Here is a 23,912-nt window from a genome sequence, read left to right as displayed (position 1 = left end):
AGAATTCTCCTGTTCAGATTACCAAAACCATTGTCCATACTAGTTCGGTTGGGTCTTCATGGTTCACTGTATCTTTTGTCTCAACATTTCTACCAGTCAAGATGAGGGAAATCGTGCATATCCAAGCCGGCCAGTGCGGTAACCAGATTGGCGCCAAGGTAAGAACCTATACATTCATCATCCTAATTATGAACTTATATTGTAGTCTAACTGTTGCAGTTTCATAGATTTTTTTGTTGTCGTCAGGTTGGATTTGATAAATTAGATTAGGATATAGCCCGAGATGAGACCACTATGCTTTGAGCTTTTGTTTCATCACAAAAAGTGGTAGTGGCTTCCTTTTTAAACCTAATAATAAAACCTTACATCCTCAGTAATATAACTACAATGGTTTGGATAAATGTATTGAATGTCTGTCTATAGTATAGTAAAGGTTTATTTCAAATTAATCAACCCAACTGAAACCTACTACAAAGAATGGATCATCATCCAGTCACATTCACCCTATTAGGCTACCATTTGATACACCGCAATTCCACACACCGGCTCACACAGACCCACACACACATACATTTATCACATCGTTTTTAATTGTGGAGTTAAAATACTTTAACAAATGGTAGCAATCACACACCCAATTAACTCTGCATATTGTATGAAATAATATTGCAATATTATTTCATACAATATGCAGAGTTAATTGGGTGTGTGATTGCTACCATTTGTTAAAGTATTTTAACTCCACAATTAAAAACGATGTGATAAATGTATGTGTGTGTGGGTCTGTGTGAGCCGGTGTGTGGAATTGCGGTGTACAATTGTCTAGGAATATCGGTTTAACAGGGTTCTCTGACTGTCGGGACAGGATTTCTTTCTCACCGCCGGGCGTGTCTGCGTCTGCAGGTTGCATTAAAGCTGCTCTCGCATGATTGTCTGAACTCAACCTATTATTCCCTTGTCAAAGTCTGTCAAACTGTGTAATGGTGACTTGCCCCTTTTGCCTCGCATATGTGAGAAACTTGCGTTCAGTATAATGGTGACTTGCCCCTTTTGCCTCGCATATAGGAAACTTGCGTTCAAGACAATCACATCTATTCATGTAGCCTGCTATGCGCAAGAGCCATATGACATGTTTTCCTTCATATATTGGATCGATATATCGATTGGATTTATTCCAGCGGGCTGTGTAGTGGCTGACAGAGTTTTCCATTGGTGTGTGAGAGGTGGTGCAAAGGAGTATTGAGAAGAATGGGGCGTGCATAATTTACAATGATGGAAAGGGGATAAAATACAATTCGAGAGGGCTGTCAGTTGTTTGGGCTTTTCCAAATTGGAGAGACAAAAGGTTTGCAAAATGTTTGTTCACTTTGAGATAATATTCTTTATTTTCTAGGGCATGACTGGTTTGTGTTAGTGGTCCATTTCCCATGTACAATAAGCCTTGACATCATCAGATAGAAGTACCCCAACCCCACCCAGTCTCTCATAGGCCTATGGGGTAAACTGTTTGACAGTCTTTCTGGTTGATAGCTCATATAGGCCTACAATGGAGGACATAATGGTCCAGTCAGACCAATCAAATCCATATTCTCTGTATCAGGGTGCCTAAGGTTGTCATGACTACCCCAGGTCCATGGTCATTATAGAGCCACAGAACCATACCAAGGTCATTCCTTCCTCAGACATACAGTACAGCTCATCATTATCAGCCTTTTCCCGCTGCTAGAGTTGATTTTGATAATGTCCATTTTAAAAAGCAGGGCCGTACAGTAGCACTGCCCGCCTCATCCTAATCAATGTCTGTCCTCCCCTAACTAAATTAGGGGCGGCTGGGGTGGGGGAGGGACATTCAGACAGAGGAAACAGCTGACGTAACAGACGGTGAAGTCACTGGGTTCAACAGCGATTTAATCTGATACTTCTGGAGGAAGAGAGACAGACAGAGATGAGAAGACCGAGAGAGAGAGAGCGATGGACAAGAAGGGGAGTGTGTAAGAGAGAGAGAGAGGTGCCCTATGAATAAAACATGTTCCTTTGGATTACGCCATAGCACAGTCTATTCTTTTCATTCAACTTTTCTTTAGACTGAGAAGTCCTATTGAGGCAATGAATCTCTTTTTGTAGGGAGACTTGGCCAAGAAGGCAGCTCCAGTATACAAGTTGATGATACAATCAGGACATACATATACATCGTATGTCTCTGAGATCAATTCAGTTTCACATTAAATTGAAATCCACATTGATTGTAAGCTACTTCAATGGACAGTGAACCTCGCCGGTGTCCATGTAACTGTTTGTCTAGTAAAGCGTTAGTTAGAATAACATTACTGTTGCTCTGACAGTGAGGATGCTAGCCCCTCTAGGGTGTCATTGGGTTGGATGGCCACCGGCCGGATCTGACTGACAGCCCAGTTGAAGGCATAGGAGAGTGGGTGTGGCACGTCTGCTTTCCTGGCCATTGTCCCCATTCTTTCAAAGCAATTATTCTCAGTCCTCCCTGATAACCATCTATCCTATATGTGGCTGTCCCTCACTCATCCTCTTTCTCTGACTCTCTCTCTCTCTCTCTCTCTCTCTCTCTCTCTCTCTCTCTCTCTCTCAGATTAAGGTCACTTGGTCATATTGCCTGAGCCTACATGGTTTATCAAAACACTGATTGCTACTGTATATTAAGTCCATACAGTTGTGTACCCTCAAATCTCTCTTAACTACTGATCTGATATACAGACTGTTTATCCAGATTATCCCAAATCCTCCCTTAATGCTGCTGTTTACAGAAAATCAGCAGACACCAACATAAACAAATATCTGAAACAAAAGGTCACACAGACACACACACAAGCACGCAGTGCATACTCCTCAAGGGCTGAACTAGACATGATAATAGATCTAGAGATGATCAGCTTTCTCGATTAACTCTGACTGCCTGCAAATGGATTTCATTTTCACATTTGTCTAAGAAAAGATCTGTTAGTTCTTTGTGTTCTATCCCTCTCCTCACATGGAATTTTAAACGCCTCCTCTGTTCCATTAACACTATTATAACCATCTATCTCAGTCTATGACTATTTAAATTGACCCAGGGCCGACTTAGTGATTTGGAGGCCCCAGGAAGAGGCCAGTCTTTTTATGGATTTATGATAAAGACATGTAATTTAACTGTAAAAAGGTATTACCTTTTAATGTCCCATGAACACAACCAGTCATGATGTTTTCATCTGATTGTCAAACAAATCACTTAAAAAAGTAGGTTACCTTTGCACGTTCATTCAAAATAATTCCAGCATCTGAGCATTGCACTGTGCACCTGCCAACTTTTTTTCAATTTGCAAGTGACTGAAACTAACTCAACGGAGAAAGCATCCAAGTGAGCATAACAGCGCCCCTCTGTCTTACTATATGTAGCCCATATATCTGATGCTCTGGCCAAAAAGAGGATGACATACCATAATCTTTATTGCTACATAGCATCAGATACATAGGCTACACATACATGTCCTCTGCCTTGAAGACGATGGCAGTATTATCAGAAGCACCTGTCTTTTTAGTAAATAGTCTATGGGCCCAGGGATGGGTTTCTATTAAGTTACAGGCCTTCCCTGTAGCTCAGTTGGTAGAGCATGGTGTTTGCAACGCCAGGGTTGTGGGTTCGATTCCCACTGGGGGCCAGCACAGACATTTTTTACAAAAAAAAAGTATGTTATGAAATGTATGCATTCACTACTGTAAGTCGCTCTGGATAAGAGCGTCTGCTAAATGACTAAAAATGTTTAAAAAAAAATGTATATAGTCATACCAATAGTCATACCAAGGATCATTTAGCCATTTGATTTAGAATTTTAGGACCCCTGTAGGTATAAAAAAAAAAATATATATATATATATATATATATATATATATATATATATATATATATATACGCAACATGTAAAGTGTTGGTTTCATGAGCTGAAATAAAAGATCCCAGAAATGTTCCATATTGTCACAACTTCCGCCGAAGTTGGTGCCTCTCCTTGTTCGTTCGGCGGTCGACGTCACCGGCTTTCTAGCCGCCACCGATCTACGTTTCATTGTCCATTTGTTTTGTCTTGATTGTACACACCTGGTTTCAATTACATTATTATTATCCCTAATTATGCTTATGTTGAATTAATAGAAGGGAAGGGCTATAAGACCCCCCCCCCCCCCCCCCCCCACTACATTTATAGGGTCCTAGACTACAGATTAACAATATATATATGCATTATAAGGTTTAATATTGTTCCACAGTTATTTTCTAGTCTCTGTCTCTTATAAAGAAACGGTCTGAGAGATGTGTGAGTTATTGCAGTCAAAACAGGGTGTCTGTGAGAAAGCGACTCAAGGCTAAAAGAGATTCATAGACACAGAACCCTGCAGGGGAGTGAAAGAGATAAGAGACAAGTCAGACATACCATTATAAAGCAACTTGGGGAGTGGAAAATTACTGCTGAGCCCTTAGAAAACACTGGAACTAGTGTCTCTCCTGCAAGTTTGTAAAACTGTATATGCATGGGCTTGGTCTCATGAGTAGAAGGTATTAACGTAGGCAGTTACATCACTAGGGGTTGACTCCAAGCATATTAAAAGCAACTTGGACTTTTCCTATTTTGCAGAACTCAGGAGAGACATCAGTTGTATGTTTAATGTTTGATCTTTGACTGTATTTTGATTAAAATTGTTATGATTTATAAGTGCACATTTTGAGTATTCCTTATTTGTTAAGTAAATAACGGAACCCAGAAAAGTGGACCCAACAGAATAATTTAATAAAGACAAAAGTATATGGTTGTAATGTTGAAATATTTTATATCAAGGCTGGTAACCATCTTTCAGCTACTGCAGGCTTTTGTTCAAGCACTGGTCTAAGCACAGTGTAGCCTAAACATCAGATGCTCATCAGGACCTTGATAGGCAGATGGAGGGTTGACCACATGTTGACATGTAACGAACAGTGCAGTTCTACTTTGTGGGGGGTTAAGAGCCTTGATCAAGGGCACAACAGCAGGAGATGGTAGGTCTAAGTGGGATCAGACACGGCAGCCTTCCAGTGTCAATAATGCATACTTTTTCATGTAGGCTATAATAATAGTCATGAACATTTGGTTAAAAGTCATGGAGAAGTCATAAAAAATAAGTATGAATAACAATGAATAATCAGAGGTCTCTATAGCATTATGTAATTTGTGAATTTAGGTGAACATAATCTAATGGACCGTCTTGGAAAAAGATACCTCTTGCACTTATTTTATCCCAAGCACGGGTTACATTTGCTTTAGTGAGCCAAGAATTTGCTGTTGTTTTCATCATACTTCACAACAAGAGAGACAGTGATTTCAGACATTTCGGCTCATGCTTCAGTCTTCGTTAGCTATGTATTCCTCTCTCTATAAAACGTGTGGCATATGAACCTAGGAAACTGATGTGCTGTCATCAATTTTGTGTCTATAGTTCTGGGAGGTGATCAGCGATGAGCACGGGATCGACCCCACAGGCACCTACCATGGAGACGGCGACCTGCAGTTGGACAGAATCAGTGTCTACTACAACGAGGCAACAGGTACCACACCCCTAAATCTATTGCCATGATCCTGCTGCATTTTAATATGAAGCATATTTAACCCAGTCTATATGGCAATGCTGGTGGAGAGTTGTTTTAGTAATGGTTTCCTGCAGTATTCAGCTGATGTCTTTTCCCTCCTCCCCTCTGTCTCTGTCTCTCATGGAGGTGGTAAATATGTGCCCAGGGCCATCCTCGTGGACCTTGAGCCTGGCACCATGGACTCTGTGAGGTCCGGACCCTTTGGACAGATCTTCAGGCCAGACAACTTTGTGTTTGGTAGGTGGACATACAACCTGTTTGTAGGCAATGGATGGGGATGGATATAACAGAAAATGTGAAAAATAAATGTTAGAACTAGGCACCTAAGAGAACCCAGTAGAATGTAATAGTTTATTGGCTATTGATTATCATTACTAGATTTGTTTCATATACAATATAAGTTAAATGTCTTCTCCTTCCTATTACTCCCTTCTCCCCTTCCTTCAGGCCAGAGCGGTGCTGGTAACAACTGGGCAAAGGGCCACTACACAGAGGGAGCAGAGCTGGTGGACTCTGTCCTGGACGTAGTGAGGAAGGAGTCAGAAAACTGTGACTGCCTGCAGGGCTTCCAGCTCACCCATTCCCTGGGCGGAGGCACGGGGTCGGGCATGGGCACCCTGCTCATCAGCAAGATCAGAGAGGAGTACCCTGACCGCATCATGACCACCTTCAGCGTGGTGCCCTCACCCAAGGTACTGTCATGTCAGCTGTACTTGCAATTCAGACTGCTGCTGCCATTTGTGCACTGAATTATCAGAAAATAAGAAACCCATAAAGGTGTATTGTTGAAATGTGTTTAATATCTTACAGTAAAAAAAAAATCTAGTATGTACACTATCGTTCAAAAGTTTGGGTTCACTTAGAAATGTCTTTGTTTTTGAAAGAAAAGCCATTTTTGTTGTCCATTAAAATAACATCAAGTTGATCAGAAATACAGTGTAGACATTGTTAATGTTGTAAATGACTATTGTAGCTGGAAGCGGCTGATGATTTTTTATGGAATATCTGCATAGGTGTACAGAGGCCCATTATCAGCAACCATCACTCCTGTGTTCCAATGGCACGTTGTGTTAGCAAACCCAAGTTTATCATTTTAAAAAGCTAATTGATCATTAGAAAACCCTTTTGCAATTATGTTAGCACAGCTGAAAACTGTTGTGCTGATTACAGAAGCAATAAAACTGGCCTTTAGACTAGTTGAGTATCTGGAGCATCAGCATTTGTGGGTTCGATTACAGGCTCAAAATGGCCAGAAACAAAGAACTTTCTTCTGAAACTCGTCAGTCTATTCTTGTTCTGAGAAATGAAAGCTATTCCATGCAAGAAATTGCCAAGAAACTGAAGATCTCGTACAACGCTGTGTACTACTCCCTTCACAGAACAGAGCAAACTGGCTCTAACCAGAATAGAAAGAGGAGTGGGAGGCCCCAATGCACAACTGAGCAAGAAGACAAGTACTTTAGAGTGTCTAGTTTGAGAAACAGACGCCTCACAAGTCCTCAACTGGCAGGTTCACTAAATAGTACAGCTGTTTTGCGGGTACTATTTAATGAAGCTGCCAGTTGAGGACTTGTGAGGTGTCTGTTTCTCGACTTACAGTAGTGAATGCATACATTTCATTAAAAAAAAAATTATTCCATACTGGTCCCCTGTGGGAATCGAACCCACAACCCTGGCGTTGCAAACACCATGCTCTACCAACTGAGCCACAAGGGAGCTTTCTAACAATCAATTAGCCTTTTAAAATGATAAACTTGGATTAGCTAACACAACGTGCCATTGGAACACAGGTGTGATGGTTGTTGATAATAGGCCTCTGTATGCCTATGCAGATATTACATTAAAAATCAGCTGTTTCAAGCTACAATAGTCATTTACAACATTAACAATGTCTACACAGTATTTCAGATCAATTTGATGTTATTTTAATGGACAAAAAATGTGCTTTTCTTTCAAAAACAAGGACATTTCTAAGTGACCCCAAACTTTTGAACGGTAGTGTATATTGAGTGTTCCTTCTTTTTTTTTTAATGCTTCAATACAGATGTACTTGATGAGGCGAATAATATAAAGTACTTTAATCTCTCTCTCTCTTTGTTTCTTTCCAGGTATCAGACACAGTGGTGGAGCCCTACAACGCCACCCTCTCCGTTCACCAGCTTGTGGAGAACACAGACGAGACGTTCTGCATCGACAACGAGGCCCTTTATGACATCTGCTTCCGCACGCTCAAACTGACCACGCCCACCTACGGTGACCTCAACCACCTGGTGTCAGCCACCATGAGCGGCGTCACCACCTGCCTGCGCTTCCCTGGCCAGCTCAACGCTGACCTTCGCAAACTGGCCGTCAACATGGTGCCCTTCCCCCGTTTGCACTTCTTCATGCCCGGCTTCGCCCCCCTCACCAGCAGGGGCAGCCAGCAATACCGTGCCCTCACCGTGCCCGAGCTTACCCAGCAGGTGTTCGACGCAAAAAACATGATGGCCGCCTGCGACCCTCGCCACGGCCGTTACCTTACTGTGGCCGCAGTGTTCCGGGGACAAATGTCCATGAAGGAGGTGGACGAGCAGATGCTTAATATCCAGAACAAGAACAGCAGCTACTTCGTGGAATGGATCCCCAACAACGTGAAGACCGCTGTCTGCGATATCCCACCCCGTGGTCTAAAAATGTCTGTCACCTTCATTGGCAACAGCACAGCCATCCAGGAGCTGTTCAAGCGTATCTCTGAGCAGTTCACTGCCATGTTCCGCCGCAAGGCCTTCTTGCACTGGTATACTGGAGAGGGCATGGACGAGATGGAGTTCACTGAGGCAGAGAGCAACATGAACGACCTGGTGTCTGAGTACCAGCAGTACCAGGATGCCACTGCTGAGGAAGAGGGAGAGTTCGAGGAGGAGGCTGAAGACGATGATGCTTAAAGACAGAGCTTTGAAGATGAAGATTGTATTCGAAGGGCCAAATGAAGCTGTGAAACCACATGGAAAAAAAACAGCCTCAAAGTAACTTAGAAGCAAGAAAAAGTTAAAGGGGTCCTAAAACCAATGTTGAGCATTTTTTTTTAATCTAATGGAAAATATTATAGTAAAGTAGACACACCCCTTGTGATTGACTGTGAATAAATGAACAAATGTTCATCTCTTGTCTTGTCCTCATTTGTCCTGTACCAATAGGCATACTGTTTGACTGACAGATGTTACAAGTTATCATTCCATCCACAATGTGAAATCTGAGATAGAAAGATGTGTGTTTTTTGTTGAGTACTGTGAGTGCTTTGAGTCACAAAGTTTGATATACTAGGGAGGCTGTTGATGCATACCATCATCATGGGCCAGAGAGGAGGAAAGTTAGTTATATCATTGGAATAACATTAAACTCACAGCATGTGAATGAACACATTCTTCCATTATGAAAACATATTACAGGCCCAAAGCAGAGTAGCATCTGGATAAGATTAAGTGCAGCAATAAGGCTTGAACTGCCTCAAAATGGTAGAAAACTATGAATATTCATGAACACAATAGAATAGGCCTATATTAGTATTGGGTATATAACCAGAAAATGCATATTTAAGAATTGTATGCTCTTACTCTTCCCATTCAATTGTTATAATATAAAAGGAAACAACATAAGGGAACATTAATGAGTTGGGAAATGTGTACACAGTTTAATGCATTCAAATACTACACGTTCATAAAAGAAACAGAGAACAGACACTAGAGAGGGGAAATGGCTGTGTAAACACGGATGCAAATTATACCGGATCCCAAAATATCCGAATAATAATGGGAAGATTCACTCCTATTCCTATAATAAAAGTAAAATGTCATTGGATCGCTCCGAAAGAGGAAACCGCGCTTCAGTGGAGATGCACGCCCCTTTGTCTATCCAGCGCGGTAAAAAAAAAATGTCGAAATCGTATTGCATGGCCGGGTGCCCAGGGTGGTGGGAGATTTTAGACCATTCCATTGGTCCTTCCGTGAAATCTCGAGTCACTCGTAGCGCCAAGAAATGCCCAAGTCATACCGTTCATGTCCAATCAAGTCCTTAATAATAATGATCGAGGTTCTTTTACCCAATCATCACAAACCAGAGCATAGCTGACAGCCGTTTCGATCAATAATATTATGGACCCACCCACCGAAGGCGGGCAGATATTCTACCGGACATTGTTTTTCATCGTTCGAAAGGCATGCACGGTAAGTGCTGTTTTAAAGAAAAAGTGAATATCCATAAACGATGTGTTCTATTAACAGTTGCACACATGATTGAGACATTGCGCGAGTATTTTTAATAAACTGGCATCTGATGATTGCTTTAGCAATTACCTTTGCTGTCCTGTATTTTGTACAGACATATCCCAGACTCCAGTCCAGAGACATGACATGAACTGGACTGTGGACTAGATTGCTAACTAGCTAAAGTTAGACCATGAACGTGCCATGGAATGATCGAATTTGTAACTAACTGTAACGTATCGAGCTGTATTCAGAACGTTAATCCATGACCACGATTACCATTTTTTTATGTTACTGATCAAATTGCTTTATCCACTAACGTTAGGAAGTTATCTGCCCACCTAGCTGGTTTGAACGTGAAACGTGTTCTTTATGGTAATTGGTGGCCTTGTTTACTGAACAAGTGATTGATAGTCACATTTAGAAACATTCTGCTAACTTAGCTAGTTAGCTTGCTAGCTAACTATATTCTAGCTAGCTAGCCAGTGCATCCTGATAAAACAATTTAGCTGACAAACTAATTACTGTTTTACTGCCATGTTTTCTGTCCCTTTGGCTGATTTTAGATTGAAGTGTGAATGGAGGCAACACAGCTGATCGATGACTCAGTATTGGAAGAGTCAGAGGAGGAGGAGGATGATGGAGAGAAGCGAGGAGAGCCACTGGCCAAACTCAGGGTGTTAAAAAATAAACACATCACAGAGACTGGTGAGTAGAGCCCAGTTATGTCCACATCCTTTCTATAATCTTTTAACCTTTACAAATATGCCTAGACTTGTACAATACCTTGCATTGCTGGCATTTTGTAGCATGCATTGCTTTCCCTCTTACTTTGTTTCATCAACACAATATTTGAGATATTCAACAGGTAGTCTAGTGGTTAGAGCGTTGGGCCAGTAACTGAAAGGTTGCTAGATCGAATCCCCGAGCTGACAAGGTAGAAATCTATCGTTCTGCCTCTGAACAAGGCAGTTTAACCCACTGTTCCTAGGCTGTCATTGTAAAGAAGAATGTGTTCTTAACTGACTTGCCTAGTTAAATAAAGGTTAAATAAATAAATAAATAAATAAATAAATATATGCAAACTTGTTTGTCAAAGTATTTCATGAAATAATTATGTCAGCTTATGACATGTTTATATTTGTTGCTAAAAGCAGTATTTTATTTATACCCCTCCCTCCCTCCCTCTCAGAGTTGCCTCTCTACCAGGGAGAAAATGTGTTGGGTCGAAACCCAGACTCCTGCTCCCTGCCCCTCGGGGCCCGCTCCGTATCCAAGCAACACACCATCATCTCCATCTCAGTGTTTCGCGGCAACCGTCGTCACGGCAATGTTGCCGCCATGGAGACAGAGGCTTTAGTGTGGGACCTGGGCAGCATGAACGGGACAAGGAAGGGCCGGGCCAAACTGACCCCTCACGTCCGCTACGCTCTGACCGAGGGAGAGTGTGTGGTAATAGCTGACATCCCCTGCCAGTATGTCTCTGTGGACCAGAGGGGGGGACAGGGGCACATGCAGAACCCGACGAACGCACACTCTGGAAGGGGAAGGAGGTCACGGCTAGACAGGAAGGCCCAGCTCAGAGGAAGCCCTAGCGGCCAAGGTCTGGGACGAGAGACTGGCACACCGAAGACTGAGAGACCGACTGAGGGTAGAGGAGTCAATGGAGAGATGGGGGCACCATTGTCGACTGAGCTGGGTGGAAAGGGTAAAACTCCGGCCATACCCCTGTCGTTTGAACAAACCCCCACACAGCCTGAGAGGACACTGGTGCCTGAATCTGAGTCTGACTCCGATGGAGAGCGAGAGGGACGGAGAGACAAACGGGGAAAGTACTTTGGTAAAATGATGTTTATTATTTCACTTGCTGTAACACATGGTGCTCTCATCTAGCTTTGTTGCAGTGTTTTGTAAATATGTATTTCTCTCCTTTCTCTCTCTCTCTCTCTCTCTCTCTCTCTCTACCCCTCTCTCTCTTTCGTTCCCTCTCTTTTTCTCTGTTAGTCTCTGATTCTGACTCCCACATGTCCAGTCCCACCTGTTCTACATTCCTCAGTCCTACAAACAAAGTCATTCCAGAGAGGTAAAGTTCCCATCCATCCATCCATTTCCACTTCAGTAACCTGATATCATCACTGAAAACTTAAATATTGGATTATATTTTAAACTATAAATATATATATTAGAATACAGTGGGTGTTTGTATTCCGTTGTATTCAAAGTGAGTCACCTTTCCTTGTATGTCTAACAGTGAGGACGAGAGCCCCATCACTCCCTCCCCCTCCGCTAAAAACAGACCCAAGAAAATAGTGAGCTTCAGTGAGGAGGAGAGCGACATGGATGGACCGAGACAGCAGCCCAGGAGAAGAAGAGCCCAAGTGATAGTGGACAACAGCGAAGAAGAGGAGGAGGAGGGGAAGGAAGGGAAAGAGGCTCTAGGAGAGAAGGAAACTGGGAAAAGGACAAGAGGAAAGGAGGATGTGTCAGTGGTGAACCAGGTCCGTCAAGCTGAGAGAGATGGACCAATGGTGTCTACAGAGGACAAGTTTAACATGGACAGTGACACAGACGTAGAGGGAGAGGAGGAGATGGGGCTGTCTGCACCTGTAAACGCTGTTAAACCACCAGCCGTAACAGAACCTCCTACTACAGACTCTGACCCAGGCCAGATCCACATGGACAGTGATACTGATGTGGAGGAAGGGGATGACTCTAAATTAATGTTAACTGCTGCCGATGTGGAGAGGAAACCAGTAGATTCTGTCCCAGTGGTGCAGCCAACAGAGATCCACCTGGACAGTGATACAGATGTGGATGATGATGATGATGTTGTTGTTGTGTCAGACAGTGCTACCAATGTTACCTCCTTCGTATCCGATCCGGCCGAGAAACCAGACGATTCTGCCCCTGCGGTGCCGCCCGTAGAATTCCACCTAGACACTGACACAGATGTGGAAGCGGAGGACACAGACACACGTTCCAAAACAGTTCCAGAATCAGATTGTGGTGGGATCAGAACAGGGATTGCTGGTCACCAGGAGATCCTTTTGGACAGTGATACTGATGAAGAAGACAACCCTTTTGCCCCTCCGGCCAGCAGCAGAACAGCGGAGCTCCTTATTCCACCCACCAGTGTAGGACCTGCAGCTGCTGCTCCTCTGGAGATCATGTCTGACAGCGACACAGACTTAGAGGAAGACGCCACACAGACCAGGAACCTTCCTCCTCCTAATGTCGCCACGGTAACGGAGGACGCGGTGTTAGCGTCGCGACAGGCCGTGCTTCCATCACCCACAACAACGACAACCGGTGCTGTTGCCAAGACAACCGCTCTCAGGTCTCAGGACTCTGATGCTGACACAGATGCTGAGGATGAGCGGTTGGAGCCCAAACCCCCCCGGTGTCGGCCCCCAGCAGGGATGGTCCCGGAGTCGGACCTCAGTGAGCCCAGTGACTTCAGGATGGACAGTGATACGGAGGAGGATGGACCAGGGGAGGCAGGCCAGGGACAGACTGGAGGTCGGATCAGAGAGGGGGCAGCTGGCCCCGGGCTGCTCCCCCTGGGTGGTTCCCCTGGCCCTCATCAGAAGTGCTCCACCCCTTTGGCATCGTCAGTACAGGAGGAGATTGAGACTCAGGCCTTCTTCAGTCCCTCTGACCCATTCAGACGTAAGTCATGGATTGTATGGTTTGCATCTTAAATCACACCCTGATTCCTATGTAATGTACTGCTTTTGACCAGGGTCCATCGAGCTTTGGTCAAAGGAAATTGACTGTACGTTTGTTTATGTGTAACTCTGTGTTGTTTTTGTCGCACTGCTTTGCTTTATCTTGGCCAGGTCGCAGTTGAAAATGAGAACTTGTTCTCAACTGGCCTACCTGGTCAAATAAAGGTGAAATAAAAAATATATAGGGAATAGGGTGCCATTTGGGACACAGACATGGACTTTGACAAGAGAGTATAGATTTCCAGTGGAAAATCTGCCGTGTTCATTTGGAACATGTCTCTCTATCTTTCCTCCTCAGACCCAGCTCTCCCTCCTGTGCTGAGGCCTACAGCAGCATTGTCCTGCTCTGCATCAGACAGCCAGGAGGACGATGACATTGTGGTGGCCGAGACCCAGTCATATGTGTTGGAGGCCCAGAACCAGGACCATCAGAGCAACCTTCCATTGGAACCCACCCTGGATGCCACGCAGCCCTACAGTCTGGAGCCTTCCTTGGGGGAGGACCGGGAGGAGCAGCCCAGCCGAGGCTCCTTCCAGCTGGGTCTGTCAGACAGCAGCCACCTCCAGACCAGGGACCAGGCCTCAGAGAGCACCCAGGCATTCAGCTTCCCAGGTGGGGATTCTGACCTGGAGGCCACCCAGACCTATGGATCTGGAGGGGGGAGCAAGGAGCCTGGCCTGGGCCAGAGGTCTGCGGTGTTCGGGAGGAACAGGCAGGTGGACTTTGTCCTGGAGGCAACACAGGCTTATGCTGCCCAGCCTCGCAGTGACACAGAGGAGGAAGATGAAGAGGAGACACAGCCCTTGGAATTCCCCACCCCGTCTAATGTTGCTACGACTGAAACCCTGCCCATGTCTGCCTATGAGGAAGAGGACGGTGAGGAGGAGGAAGATTTGGTTGGGGCCAAGCCCCTGACCCCAGTAAGGAGAGGGAGATCTGGAGGAGCGAGGGAGAGAGAGGAAGAGGAGCATGAGACCCAGACTGGTGAGGTGCTGACCAACCAATACCTCTCCACAGCTCAAACTCTGGACATGCTCCAGGAGAGTGATGATGAGGAAGAAGCCAAACCAGACTCGCCTAGAAGAAGACGGTCCCAAAAACAGACAGTAGACGAGGAAGAGACACAGACTGTTGGCGCCTACCTCTCCACTGCTGAAACCCAGCCCATGTTTACTGCTGCTGAGGATGATGATGATGATGAGGAGGAAGAACTCAACCCTCCATCACCCGGAAGGAGGGGAAGTTCCCGGAGAGGGAGAGTAGAAGAGGAGGAGACACAACCTAGTGAGTTCCTCACCAGCTCCCACATCTCCACCGCTGAAACTCAGCCTATGGGTACTTGTGACACTGAGGAAGAGAAGGAGGAAGACACCAAAGCTAAAGGACGGGCTCAGAGAAGGCGAGGGAAAGAGTCGGAGGCTGGGACAAGCGGTGTCAGCAGTAGAGGTAGAAGAGGAGCTAGAGGAGGAGATGAGAGCTCTGAGCCTCTGAAAACGCAGATGAAGGGGAAGGCTGTGAACACCGCGAGAGGCGGAGGGAGGAGAGGGAAGGTGTTGCCTGAGGAGGAAGAGAGTGAGAAAGAGGCGGAGGTGGTTGGGCAAGGGAGGAGGGGAAGAGGAAGAAAGAGTGTGAAACAACAGAAAGAGGGAGAAAAAGACAGACTTGAGAAGGAACGGAGAGAGAAGGAACGGAGAGAGAAGGAACGGAGAGAGGAGGAAGAGGGAATGGAGAAGGAAAGACAAGAACAGGCTGAGAAGGAACGGAGAGTGGAGGACGAGGGAATAGAGAAGGAAAGACAAGAACAGGCTGAGAAGGAACAGTTGCAGAAGGAAAAAGTGGAATCAGGAAGGGTTATGAAGGAACAACAGGACAGAGAGAGGATGGAGCAGGAACTTAAAGAACAAGATGAGAGATTAGAGAGGGAGAGGGTGGAAAGAGAAGAAACAGAAAGGATGGAGAGAGAGCGGCTTGAGAGGGAAAGGAAGGAACGAGAAGAGCAAGAAGGACTGGAGTGCGAGAGGGCAAAAAGAGAAAAGGAGAGATTACAGAAAGAAAAAGAAAGAATAGAGAGGGAGAGGAAAGAAAGAGAAGACGGGAAAAGACTGGAGAGGGAGGAAAAAGAGAAGCAAGAAAAATTGGAGCGAGAAAGCAGGCAAAGGGAAGCGCTAGAGCGATTGGAGAGAGAGAGGGTGGAGAAAGAGAGAATAGAGGGAGAACAAGCCGAAAAGGAAAGACTGGAGAAAGAGCGTAGAGAGATATTGGAGAAAGAAAAAATGGAAAGAGAAGAGAAGAAAAAACAGGAGCGAGAACGACTGAAGAAGAACAACGAAGAGAAGGAACGATTAGACAGGCAAATGAAGGAAAGAGACCTGAAAGAAAAACAGGAGAGGGAGAAGAAGGAAAGAGGAAAGAGGGAAGCCGAGGAGAAAGAAAAGGAGATTAAAGAACGACAAGCGAAGGAACAAGGAGAAAAACAAGCAAAGAAAGATGACGAAAATGAGCCAAAAACATCCACGAGAGGTCGCAGAGCCACCTCCAGGAGAACCGTCACGGTTCCACCCACAACGGAACCACAACCTGAACTTGATATTCTGTCCAGCAAACCAGAACCAGTCCCAGCTAGTATAACTAGGTCTCGCTCCAACTCTTCCAACTCTGTCAGCTCTGAGAGATCCAGCATAGGCACTCAGGGGAGCAGAGGGAGAGGGGGGAGGAAGACCACCAGCACCACAGAGCCAGCCCCTGGTCCAGACAACCCCACCCGCAACAGCACCAGGAGAAGGACGATGGTCGGGACGGTTGTGGCTCCCCCTGCTGCTGTGGAGGTCACAGTGCAGGACATTCTCTCCAGCGAACAGTTTGTTGCCAGGAGAACCCGCTCTCGCTCCAGCTCCACCAACTCCCACAGCTCCACCAACTCAGAGGTCTCCACCTGTATCGTGGCTAGCGTGAGCTCTCAGAGCAAAGGGAGGGGAGGAGGGAGAAGGAGGAAAACTGGGACAGAGTCTCTCTCCCCCAGTAACAGGCAGAGTGAGCAGCCTCCAGCCCCCAAGCCCACAGCCAGAGGCAGGAGAAGCCAGAAAGTAGAGGATTATGGTCCACACCCTGAGATGAATGAGAAGGCTGATTCTCAGGAGGCTGGTGGTACCACTAGAGGGCAGAAGAAAACAGCCAAAACCATTGAGCCAGACCCTGTAGTAGCAGATGAAGAAACCACTCCAGCCCAGGTAACAGAGGACTCCCCCGCTCCTAGAGGGAATGGAAGAGGCCGGGGCCGAGGTGGCCAGAAAGACAACACACCTGAATCCACTCCTACAATAGCAGGAGGGGACACTCCAAGTGAAGAGGGACTGGAGTCTAAAACAGGTGGGAGAGGGAAAGGGAGGAAGAGGGGGCTGGAAGAGGAGGAGGAGAGCAGGGGGTTCAAGGTTCCCCGGGGGAAAGCTAAGGTTCAGAGGGGAGGGAGATGCAGGACAGCAGAGGAGGAAGGAGAGAAAGAGGAGAATCCTACATCCACTCCAGCAAAGAGGGGAAGAGCCTCCACTGCCCAGGTGAAGAAGATAGCAGAGGAGGAGAAGAGTATGGAGGGACAGAGTGAGAAGATGGAAGAGGCTGGTACTGTGCAGAGGAAAGTCCGAGGCAGGCAGTCGACGGTTCAGATAAAGAAAAAAGAGGACGCTGTTTTGGCCTCTAATTCTGTGGTAATGTTCTCTCTCTCTCTCCATCTGCTCCCTTCTGATAGACAAGCCTTTGAAAAGCTATGCACTCAATTTCTGTCCACACCCAGCTCCACTCTCTTCGTACACTGACTCAGTCTTTTCCCACTAGAGTAATGGATTTCAATTAACGTCATTCAGTGACTCCCAAGGCATCTATCTCTCTTTCTCTCGCTCTCTCTCTCTCTCTCCCTCAGCCATGGGAGTACACTGACATCTCTCTCTCCCTCAGCCATGGGAGTACACTGACATCTCTCGGTCCATTAGGAGTACACTGACATCTCTCGGTCCATTAGGAGTACACTGACATCTCTCGGTCCATTAGGAGTACACTGACATCTCTCGGTCCATTAGGAGTACACTGACATCTCTCGGTCCATTAGGAGTACACTGACATCTCTCGGTCCATTAGGAGTACACTGACATCTCTCGGTCCATTAGGAGTACACTGACATCTCTCGGTCCATTAGGAGTACATTGACATCTCTCGGTTCATTAGGAGTACACTGACATCTCTCGGTCCATTAGGAGTACACTGACATCTCTCGGTCCATTAGGAGTACACTGACATCTCTCGGTCCATTAGGAGTACACTGACATCTCTCGGTCCATTAGGAGTACACTGACATCTCTCGGTCCATTAGGAGTACACTGACATCTCTCGGTCCATTAGGAGTACACTGACATCTCTCGGTCCATTAGGAGTACACTGACATCTCTCGGTCCATTAGGAGTACACTGACATCTCTCGGTCCATTAGGAGTACACTGACATCTCTCGGTCCATTAGGAGTACACTGACATCTCTCGGTCCATTAGGAGTACACTGACATCTTTGTATAACAGCCCTAGTAATGAATGAAGTGGTTCAATGTGCATAACTGTCAGTTTGTATACACCCTGTATTACTGACTAATGACTCTCTTTCTTCCTCTCTTCCCCCTCTCTTTCTTCTCCTCCTGCTCACTCTCTTCCTCCTCTCTCTTCTTCCACCCACTACCCCTCTCTGCTGCAGGTGCCCCAGACCCCTACAGGTAAGGGCAGAGGTAAGCGTAGGGCCTCTGTGGAATCATCACCGCTGGCTAAGACCCCTCGCTCCTCCTCTGTCTCTGCCCTGTCCTCCCTCTCCTCCCCTGGGACACTGGGCCCAGCTAGGGCTGCCACGCAGTCCTACAAGGTAAGCTAATGGACATGTGTGTGTGTGTTTAGTGTGTGTGTTTAGTGTGTGTGTTTAGTGTGTGTGTTTAGTGTCTGTCTGTGTGTTTAGTGTCTGTGTGTGTGTTTAGTGTCTGTGTGTGTGTTTAGTGTCTGTGTGTGTGTGTTTAGTGTCTGTGTGTGTGTTTAGTGTCTGTGTGTGTGTGTGTGTTTAGTGTCTGTGTGTGTGTTTAGTGTCTGTGTGTGTGTTTAGTGTCTGTGTTTAGTGTCTGTGTGTGTGTGTGTTTAGTGTCTGTGTGTGTGTGTGTTTAGTGTCTGTGTGTGTGTGTGTTTAGTGTCTGTGTGTGTGTGTGTTTAGTGTCTGTGTGTGTGTGTGTTTAGTGTCTGTGTGTGTGTGTGTGTTTAGTGTCTGTGTGTGTGTGTGTTTAGTGTCTGTGTGTGTGTGTGTGTGTTTAGTGTCTGTGTGTGTTTAGTGTCTGTGTGTGTGTGTGTGTTTAGTGTCTGTGTGTGTGTTTAGTGTGTGTGTTTAGTGTCTGTGTGTGTGTGTGTGTGTGTTTAGTGTCTGTGTGTGTGTTTAGTGTCTGTGTGTGTGTGTTTAGTGTCTGTGTGTGTGTTTAGTGTCTGTGTTTAGTGTCTGTGTGTGTGTTTAGTGTCTGTGTGTGTGTTTAGTGTCTGTGTTTAGTGTCTGTGTGTGTGTTTAGTGTCTGTGTGTGTGTGTGTGTGTGTTTAGTGTCTGTGTTTAGTGTCTGTGTGTGTGTGTTTAGTGTCTGTGTGTGTGTGTGTTTAGTGTCTGTGTGTGTGTTTAGTGTCTGTGTTTAGTGTCTGTGTGTGTGTTTAGTGTCTGTGTGTGTGTTTAGTGTCTGTGTGTGTGTTTAGTGTCTGTGTGTGTGTTTAGTGTCTGTGTTTAGTGTCTGTGTGTGTGTTTAGTGTCTGTGTGTGTGTTTAGTGTCTGTGTGTGTGTTTAGTGTCTGTGTGTGTGTTTAGTGTCTGTGTTAGAGCATTAAGTCTCTCTGATGCACAGTTGTGTATGTGGGTTTTGAAAGCCCTCCCTTCCTCTGCCTCTTACTCTCCATCCCTCTCTCCCTCCTTCTGTCCTTCTCTCTTTGACCCCCCTCCTCTCAGGTGTTGTTTACAGGAGTGGTGGATGAGGAGGGGGGGAAGGTGGTGTCTCATCTGGGGGGCAGCCTGGCGAAGGGCGTGGCTGACATGACCCACTTGGTGACTGACAGGGTCCGACGCACCGTCAAGTTCCTGTGTGCTGTGGCCCGCGGCGTGCCTGTCGTCACCACCGATTGGCTGGATAAGGTTAGTCCCCACCCCCCCACCAGGAAGTGAAGATGGATGACCTGAAGATTGTAAAAATAGAATGCACATCACTGTTATGTGTAATGGGGTGGTTGGAGTTCTTTCTGGAAGTGCTTTTGTACAATTGGGGACAATTTTGTACAAGAACTTCTGAGACATTTTTCTCTTAGTATAATGACTATCTGATCATGGTTGGAGTCCGAGCCTCGTTTTAACCTCAAACCCTTCCCCTCTTTCTCTGCACTCTCTCTTTCTCCCCCCCCTTTCTCCCCCCCCCCAGTGTGGTAAGGTGGGTCGTTTCCTACCTACTGACAGGCACCTGGTGAAGGACAGAGAGCAGGAGAACAAGTTCAGCTTCTGTCTGGAGGAATCACTGAGGACCGCCAGCACCCAACCTCTACTACAGGTACACACACACTCTCCTCCTCTCCTCCATCCATCTGTCCAATTCATCCCTTTATGTGTGTGTGTGTGTGTGTGTGTGTGTGTGTGTGTGTGTGTGTGTGTGTGTGTGTGTGTGTGTGTGTGTGTGTGTGTGTGTGTGTGTGTGTGTGTGTGTGTGTGTGTGTGTGTGTGTGTGTGTGTGTGTGTGTGTGTGTGTGTGTGTGTGTGCTCCCCGCTGTGCTTGTATCTTTGTATCGCCCATCCATGTTTATTCAAATAGGCAACACACACATGCGCACACACCCCCCTAGGAGAGTGCAGGCGCTAGGCAAATAATGACTCACAGGAACCCAGGAATTGTTCTGCATACATACATTCTCCTGAATCATTTAGATGGGTTTGTCACTGTGTGAACAATCCACACTCCCCAATGGCCTCTTTTTATCTACGACTACACACCATTGAAAACACAAGACACACTAAAGCCATGTCCTGAGAATATGGGTTTCTGTATAATCAAATGTTATTTGTCACATGCTTCCTAAACAACAGGTGTGGACTACTGAAATGCTTACTTACGGGCCCTTCCCAACAAAGCAGAGAGAAAGAAAATAGTTAAACATGTAATAATAAAAGTAATAATAGATACATAATGAGTAATAATAACCTGGCTGTACAAGGACTACCAGTACCAGTTGATGTGCAGGGGTACGAGGTACGAGGTAGATATATACATAATGAGTAATAATAACTTGGCTGTACAAGGACTACCAGTACCAGTTGATGTGCAGGGGTACGAGGTAAGAGGTAGATATATACATAATGAGTAATAATAACTTGGCTGTACAAGGACTACCAGTACCAGTTAATGTGCAGGGGTACGAGGTAAGAGGTAGATATATACATAATGAGTAATAATAACCTGGCTGTACAAGGACTACCAGTACCAGTTGATGTGCAGGGGTACGAGGTAAGAGGTAGATATATACATAATGAGTAATAATAACTTGGCTGTACAAGGACTACCAGTACCAGTTAATGTGCAGGGGTACGAGGTAAGAGGTAGATATATACATAATGAGTAATAATAACTTGGCTGTACAAGGACTACCAGTACCAGTTAATGTGCAGGGGTACGAGGTAAGAGGTAGATATATACATAATGAGTAATAATAACCTGGCTGTACAAGGACTACCAGTACCAGTTAATGTGCAGGGGTACGAGGTAAGAGGTAGATATATACATAATGAGTAATAATAACCTGGCTGTACAAGGACTACCAGTACCAGTTGATGTGCAGGGGTACGAGGTAAGAGGTAGATATATACATAATGAGTAATAATAACCTGGCTGTACAAGGACTACCAGTACCAGTTGATGTGCAGGGGTACGAGGTAAGAGGTAGATATATACATAATGAGTAATAATAACTTGGCTGTACAAGGACTACCAGTAATGTGCAGGGGTACGAGGTAAGAGGTAGATATATACATAATGAGTAATAATAACTTGGCTGTACAAGGACTACCAGTACCAGTTAATGTGCAGGGGTACGAGGTAAGAGGTAGATATATACATAATGAGTAATAATAACCTGGCTGTACAAGGACTACCAGTACCAGTTGATGTGCAGGGGTACGAGGTAAGAGGTAGATATATACATAATGAGTAATAATAACCTGGCTGTACAAGGACTACCAGTACCAGTTAATGTGCAGGGGTACGAGGTAAGAGGTAGATATATACATAATGAGTAATAATAACTTGGCTGTACAAGGACTACCAGTACCAGTTGATGTGCAGGGGTACGAGGTAAGAGGTAGATATATACATAATGAGTAATAATAACCTGGCTGTACAAGGACTACCAGTACCAGTTGATGTGCAGGGGTACGAGGTAATTGAGGTAGATATATACATAATGAGTAATAATAACTTGGCTGTACAAGGACTACCAGTACCAGTTAATGTGCAGGGGTACGAGGTAATTGAGGTAGATATATACATAATGAGTAATAATAACTTGGCTGTACAAGGACTACCAGTACCAGTTGATGTGCAGGGGTACGAGGTAAGAGGTAGATATATACATACAGTGCATTCAGAAAGTATTCAGTCCGTGACTTATTCCTCATTTTGGTATGTTAAAGCCTTATTCTAAAATCTATTTTTTTTTTATGATCATTTCAGTCTATAAACAATACCCCATAATGACAAAACAGGTTTTTAGACATTTTTGCAAATGTATTAAAAATAAAAAACAGACCTTATCACAGGCAAGCTGCATTCACTGTTAATGTTGTGGTTGTGTTTAATGGGCAGCTCTTCCATGAACTCAGTTCTGACTGAGCAGCAAGCAGGCTTTTATCTATTATCTTATTCTTTCCTTTTTACTTCCTGTTTATAAAACTGGCTTCTTCGCCTTAGTGAACGCACTGATTTGTAAATTTAAAGGGGAAAATGAAACTCAAAATAAGAGCATGCCCTCTCCTCTCTCAGGGTTATGAGGTCCATGTGACCAGGTCAGTGTTGCCAGAGCCAGCCCAGATGAAGGACATCATCGTCTGTAGCGGAGCTCGCTTCCTCTCCACGATGCCCTCCACTCAGAAGGCCCAGGCCCGGACCCTAGTGATATCGTGTGGGGAGGACTGGGCTCTCTGTGCTCCTGCTCTCTCTGCTTCTCTCCCCGTCCTCAGTGCTGAGTTCCTGCTAACTGGTATATTACAGCAGAGAGTGGACCTGGTAACCCATGTCCTCTCAGCCCCCAAACCCAGGGCCCAGCCAGGAGCCAAAGGCCAGACCAGGGGCAGGAAGAGAATGTAACAGAAAGACCAAACTCACCTGGGTGGTATTCATTAGTGCATACTGTAGCAAAACATTATGCAACAGAAAACAAACACTAGTGTTTCTTATTGGACAAGTTCAGGTAATCCCTCCCTGTTTTAGTCTGTTTTCTACTGTTAGGTGAATATGACCCTGTCTACAGGGCCAGGGAGAAGGCATTACAGTTCCAGAGAAGACCACAGACAGATGACACCCACGTGTGTGTGTGTGTGTGTGTGTGTGTGTGTGTGTGTGTGTGTGTGTGTGTGTGTGTGTGTGTGTGTGTGTGTGTGTGTGTGTGTGTGTGTGTGTGTGTGTGTGTGTGTGTGTGTGTGTGTGTGTGTGTGTGTGTGGATGGCATAGCATGCAGCACCCACCTCCACCTGTATAGAGAGCAGTAGCAGGTCCAGGCCACAGAGGAGTGGTAAGTACAGTACTACTCCCCTGGAGGGGCATGAGACCATTAGACACCTGAGAGAGGGGAGAATGAGGATTTGGCTGTACAAGAGACAGTGGCAGCATCCCAAATGGAACCCTATTGCTTACTTTTGACAAGAGCCCTGCACTATATAGGGAATAGAGTGCTATTTGGGACGCAGACGTAAAAGGCTAGTGAGAGGAGACATCCACCTGTATGACCAGCTAAACTAGATAGTTGAGAATGTATTCACTCAGATAAGAAGACAAACAAACCCAAGAGATGGAAATGTATTCCTATGTTTATGAGGGTAGAGAGAAAATACATGCAGAGAAATGCTCTGAATAGATTTGTGTTCATAAAAGAGATAAATATCTGTTAACATAGAGAGAGTAATAGATAAGATCATTTACTGCCTATCCCAGTCTCTTCCTCTTTTCCTGTCTCTTCCCTCCCTCTCCTGATCCTTTATCTATACTGATTAATAGCCACCCTCTCGCCTTTGTATAAAGATAACAAAT

At 45.3% G+C, this 23,912-nt stretch overlaps 2 protein-coding genes across 3 annotated transcripts; both read left to right on the top strand.

Annotated features, from left to right (window-relative positions):
- LOC106605407 (tubulin beta chain) lies at positions 1–8,760 on the top strand. The gene is made up of 5 exons (XM_014201012.3): positions 1–158; positions 5,470–5,578; positions 5,747–5,857; positions 6,068–6,312; positions 7,729–8,760. Exons 1-5 carry the CDS (start codon positions 102–104, stop codon positions 8,542–8,544), a joined length of 1,338 nt encoding a protein of 445 aa, XP_014056487.1. The 5' UTR covers positions 1–101; the 3' UTR covers positions 8,545–8,760.
- Positions 8,761–9,746: 986 nt separating this feature from the next.
- Positions 9,747–23,316, top strand: mdc1 (mediator of DNA damage checkpoint 1). Of its 2 annotated transcripts, XM_082975396.1 has the most exons (11): positions 9,747–9,822; positions 10,428–10,569; positions 11,054–11,701; positions 11,866–11,944; positions 12,113–13,530; positions 13,888–15,338; positions 15,396–17,291; positions 18,321–18,482; positions 19,583–19,765; positions 20,046–20,171; positions 22,650–23,316. In XM_082975396.1, the coding sequence occupies exons 2-11, from the start codon at positions 10,440–10,442 to the stop codon at positions 22,971–22,973; spliced, it is 6,417 nt and encodes a 2,138-aa protein (XP_082831522.1). In that variant the 5' UTR covers positions 9,747–9,822; positions 10,428–10,439; the 3' UTR covers positions 22,974–23,316. The 2 variants fall into 2 exon arrangements, with proteins under 2 accessions (XP_082831522.1, XP_014056473.3); XM_014200998.3 differs by having other exon boundaries at positions 13,888–17,291.
- The last annotated feature ends 596 nt before the right edge of the window (positions 23,317–23,912 follow it).

Source organism: Salmo salar, chromosome 05 (genome assembly GCF_965601325.2).
Source record: "Salmo salar chromosome 05, fSalSal1, whole genome shotgun sequence".
Lineage (NCBI taxonomy): Eukaryota > Metazoa > Chordata > Actinopteri > Salmoniformes > Salmonidae > Salmo > Salmo salar.
Note: the sequence above shows the minus strand (reverse complement) of the source record. Positions and strands in the feature narration are given on the sequence as shown.

Coding starts and splice junctions, on each gene's coding strand:
- mdc1 (XM_014200998.3), top strand. CDS start 10,440: ATGGAGGCAACACAGCTGATCGATGACTCAGTATTGGAAGAGTCAGAG. Junction 18,483..19,582: donor CTGCCACGCAGTCCTACAAG/GTAAGCTAATGG, acceptor CCCTCCTCTCAG/GTGTTGTTTACAGGAGTGGT. Junction 19,766..20,045: donor CCACCGATTGGCTGGATAAG/GTTAGTCCCCAC, acceptor CCCCCCCCCCAG/TGTGGTAAGGTGGGTCGTTT.
- LOC106605407 (XM_014201012.3), top strand. CDS start 102: ATGAGGGAAATCGTGCATATCCAAGCCGGCCAGTGCGGTAACCAGATT. Junction 5,579..5,746: donor CTACTACAACGAGGCAACAG/GTACCACACCCC, acceptor TCTCTCATGGAG/GTGGTAAATATGTGCCCAGG. Junction 5,858..6,067: donor GCCAGACAACTTTGTGTTTG/GTAGGTGGACAT, acceptor CCCTTCCTTCAG/GCCAGAGCGGTGCTGGTAAC.